We start from the raw sequence: 3,532 nt of genomic DNA on the forward strand, positions 1-3,532 counted from the left end.
TTTTTATAAATTAAACTCGAAAGCATTATGTTATACATAGCATAAAGAAAATAAATGCATGAAAACGTTACTTGTCTATTAGAAAAATAAAATAAAATAAATTTTTATATTGATTTGTAAAAAAAATAAAACAAAATGTTTCCAAGTTTTTATTAATTATATTTTCTCTGAATTGTTTTTTTCTTGGTGACTTCTTTTTTTCTTCGTTTGTTCGTCGCCCAAAAGAGATAACGATAGGAAGGCAGCCAATCAGAGTGAACCTATCTGCCACGTGTCCAATTTATAGTAGCCAGCAGGTGGGGGGACTGAGCCTCGCTTTGTTTTAGCAGTAAGAAGCTCCCGCTGCGTTGTGGGTGTCTCACAAATCTCGCACCATTATGGCGGCGACGGCATCTGCAGCGTCATGCCCCGCGGCGGTTCTGGCCGGAGCTCGCATTCCCTCGCCTGTCGCTGCCACTGCTCGACCCACCGTCCGCTTCTTCTCTCCGCCTAGACTTTATTCTTCGTCCAAACTCCTCCATCTTGACTCCCAATCGCAAGGTATCCTTCTACATCCTCCTCTTCATTCTTCTAAATTCCTTATTTGGGCCAACTAACTGTGGATGCTTGTGAATAAGTTGGAATTTTGATATTAATCTAGCTTGGATTACCCTAATTTGTTGTCCGGAGGTTGCATTGCGTATTTAATTTAGTTTAGCCAAAGATTAAGTTTTTGAGAAATTTTGTAGGGTTTTGCTTGCCCTAATCTTTTAACATCTTAGCAACAATCTGTTTCTTGCACTTTATAAATTAGTTTATTAGGTTTTCAACGTTAGGTAAACCAATTGGTGGTGCCTGATTAAGATCTTTAAGAGCAGATGTTGGCAGATTCTCTTCACTCCGTGCAAGAGCTTCTTCAGATGAGTCCTCTGCCTCTGTTGATGATGTCATTGCAGATTTGAAGGCGAAAGTATGCCCACCAAATTTTTCCATGTTTTAATTTGGATGTGCAATGCTTATTTCATTGTCATTGTAACAACAGTGGGATTCACTGGAGGACAAATCCACTGTGCTCTTATATGGTGGTGGCGCGCTTGTTGCGTTGTGGCTATCATCGATTGTTGTCGGGGCGATCAACTCAGTTCCTCTGGTATTACCATCATCTTAGCACTTGTTCCTCTGAACTCAGTGAGTTTTTGGGGTGGTATATTTTCATAGCTATTGTGATTTACTGGTTGATACTTGTGCTTTAGGGAGTCCTTTTGTACTGAATTTTTATATGCTGATAATTTAAGATAAATGCTTGAATTGTCTTAAATCCTTTTTCATAATCATTCTTGCTGATTTGAGCAATTCAGATGACTAATAACAAACCAACTGTTCTTTTACCATGCAAAACATTGAGCATAACTTTACAGTTTGCAGAAAGAGTGTTATGTCTTCTTTGATGTACTCAAACCTCCCTTTCTATATTTACAGCTTCCAAAAGTCCTGGAGTTAGTAGGGCTTGGATATACTGGATGGTTTGTGTATCGCTACGTGCTTTTTAAGGTAAATCTTATGTGGCAACTCTATGTTCACAAGAATTTCCAGTTTAATTCGTACCGTTTGTTATAAAACGCATAAAAGGAACTACTATTTCACAGGAGCTTGTTAAATGTTTAAATTTTATTGTTTATTCTGAAGCTTGAGATTTCTATAGGGCTTGAAAACATCTTCTAATTGTTGAAAGAAGTAGTCCTATCATTCTGTTACGATAGAGGCATCCAATCTTATATATATAATCTTATATATATATATATATATATATATATATATATATATATATATATATATATATATATAAATTGTGTATGCTGGAAACCCAACCAAGTTTGGATAATTGCTTGTGCACACTTCAATCCCAAGATGTAAGATTATGTACATACTTATACATTCATTGTAACTTTGTTTTAGAAGGTAGATAGGTAGATCAACGTAGTTTAATCAGCATAGAAATTTACCATAGTTAATTTCTCCTTTTTTTTCTCTTCTTTATACTCTCTCTCTCTCTCTCTTTCTCGACATATGTTGAACATCATTCACAGGAAAGGAGAAAAGAGCTTGCCAGTGACATTGAAAATTTGAAGAAAAAGATTGCTGGATCGGGCGAATGACTTCAGTTAGCTGGCAATTCAAGGAGTTCCCAGTGTTTTATGATTGAGAATGTTTCTCCTGCTGTTCATATGTATTTGTTAGCTATACCTTTATTGGGAGATATTTATGAAATTGTCGATTAATTTGTTAGCGCAATGCAAAGATTATGGTTTGCTGTACAAGACAAATAACTAGTATTCACCATTGTGTTCTATGATTAAGATTTTCTTGCATCTTTAAATCACAATCAGATAATGAAACCTACTCAGTATAGCTCGCGTGTAGACTTAATTAGACAAATTACTTTGGTCGAAGAAAGTTTGATGTCGATGACAATTGGAGTAGGTACATGCTCTTAGTTTGTAACACTTACAAATCCACTTCATACGTATTGGGAGCAATTCATATTAAGTGAGAGTAGTCTGAGTGAATTACGAGTTCCCCCATTTAACGGGAGGTAGTCTATCTAGTTTAGATGAAAGTAAAGTTCATCCAATTTAGATAAAGTGAGAACGCTGCCTCCTTGGATGAAGTGGAAGCAGTTTAGATGAAGAGCAATATACTTAGGGGTGTAATCGAGGCGAGTCGAGTCGAACTCTTGAATGTTTGAGCTTGACTCGTTTATAATCGAACCGAGCTCGAGCTTTATTTAACGAATATATTCATGGCTGACGAGCTTTTATCGAGCTTAAACGAACTTAATAAGTGTAAATTATAAATTTAAATATTCATTAAAAATTAAATTATATATTTAGAGAAAATTATAATATTCTTATTAAAATTTATAATTTTATTCTAATAAATAAATTTAATAAATTTATCTATATTTTTCATAAGTAGAATGTAAAATCTATAAATTTAATATCAAAATTATTATTTTTTTAATTTAAAAGTTGATTCATGAGCTTAACGAACGTGTTCACGAGCTAACGAGCCGAGTATTGGTAAGCTTGAGCTTGATTTGTTTATCTTAACGAGCCTCATTAAACGAGCTCAAACGAACTTTTATCGAATCGAGCTTCGAATAGTTCACGAGCGGCTTGATTCATTTACACCCCTAAATATACTTAAGGATGGAGACGGTCCGCCTATCTCCTCCTACACGATAATATACAAAGTCATCTCAAAGATCTTAACAAATCGATTGGTGAAGATGATGGACAGATTACTGGACCAGCCCACTCTGTTTTTGTTCAGAAACAATAGCATCCACCTAGCACAAGAGCTATTGCGGAAGTATGCTAGGAAGTGGGTCTCCCCATCTTGCGTGTTCAAAGCTGACCTTCAAACGACATTTGACATGGTGGATTGAGGGTTTCTACAAGCTGCACTTGTTGGTTATGATTTTCCTCAATAATTCCGAGCTTGGATTACTGAGTGCATTACCATGGTATCCTTCTCAATTGGCATCAATGAT

General features: G+C 35.7%; 1 protein-coding gene across 1 annotated transcript; it reads left to right on the plus strand.

Annotated features, from left to right (window-relative positions):
* The first annotated feature begins 322 nt into the window (after positions 1 to 322).
* Positions 323 to 2,336, plus strand: LOC122045541 (protein CURVATURE THYLAKOID 1A, chloroplastic-like). The gene is made up of 5 exons (XM_042605804.1): positions 323 to 540; positions 858 to 949; positions 1,022 to 1,129; positions 1,459 to 1,530; positions 2,067 to 2,336. Exons 1-5 carry the CDS (start codon positions 378 to 380, stop codon positions 2,133 to 2,135), a joined length of 504 nt encoding a protein of 167 aa, XP_042461738.1. The 5' UTR covers positions 323 to 377; the 3' UTR covers positions 2,136 to 2,336.
* Positions 2,337 to 3,532: the final 1,196 nt, after the last annotated feature.

This window comes from Zingiber officinale, chromosome 2B (genome assembly GCF_018446385.1).
Source record: "Zingiber officinale cultivar Zhangliang chromosome 2B, Zo_v1.1, whole genome shotgun sequence".
Taxonomy (NCBI): domain Eukaryota; kingdom Viridiplantae; phylum Streptophyta; class Magnoliopsida; order Zingiberales; family Zingiberaceae; genus Zingiber; species Zingiber officinale.

Bases quoted from the DNA above. Each gene is read 5' to 3' on its own strand.
- LOC122045541 (XM_042605804.1), top strand. From the start codon at position 378: ATGGCGGCGACGGCATCTGCAGCGTCATGCCCCGCGGCGGTTCTGGCC. The intron at 541-857 runs GTATCCTTCTAC...CTTTAAGAGCAG, and splicing joins TCTTGACTCCCAATCGCAAG to ATGTTGGCAGATTCTCTTCA. The intron at 1,130-1,458 runs GTATTACCATCA...CTATATTTACAG, and splicing joins CGATCAACTCAGTTCCTCTG to CTTCCAAAAGTCCTGGAGTT.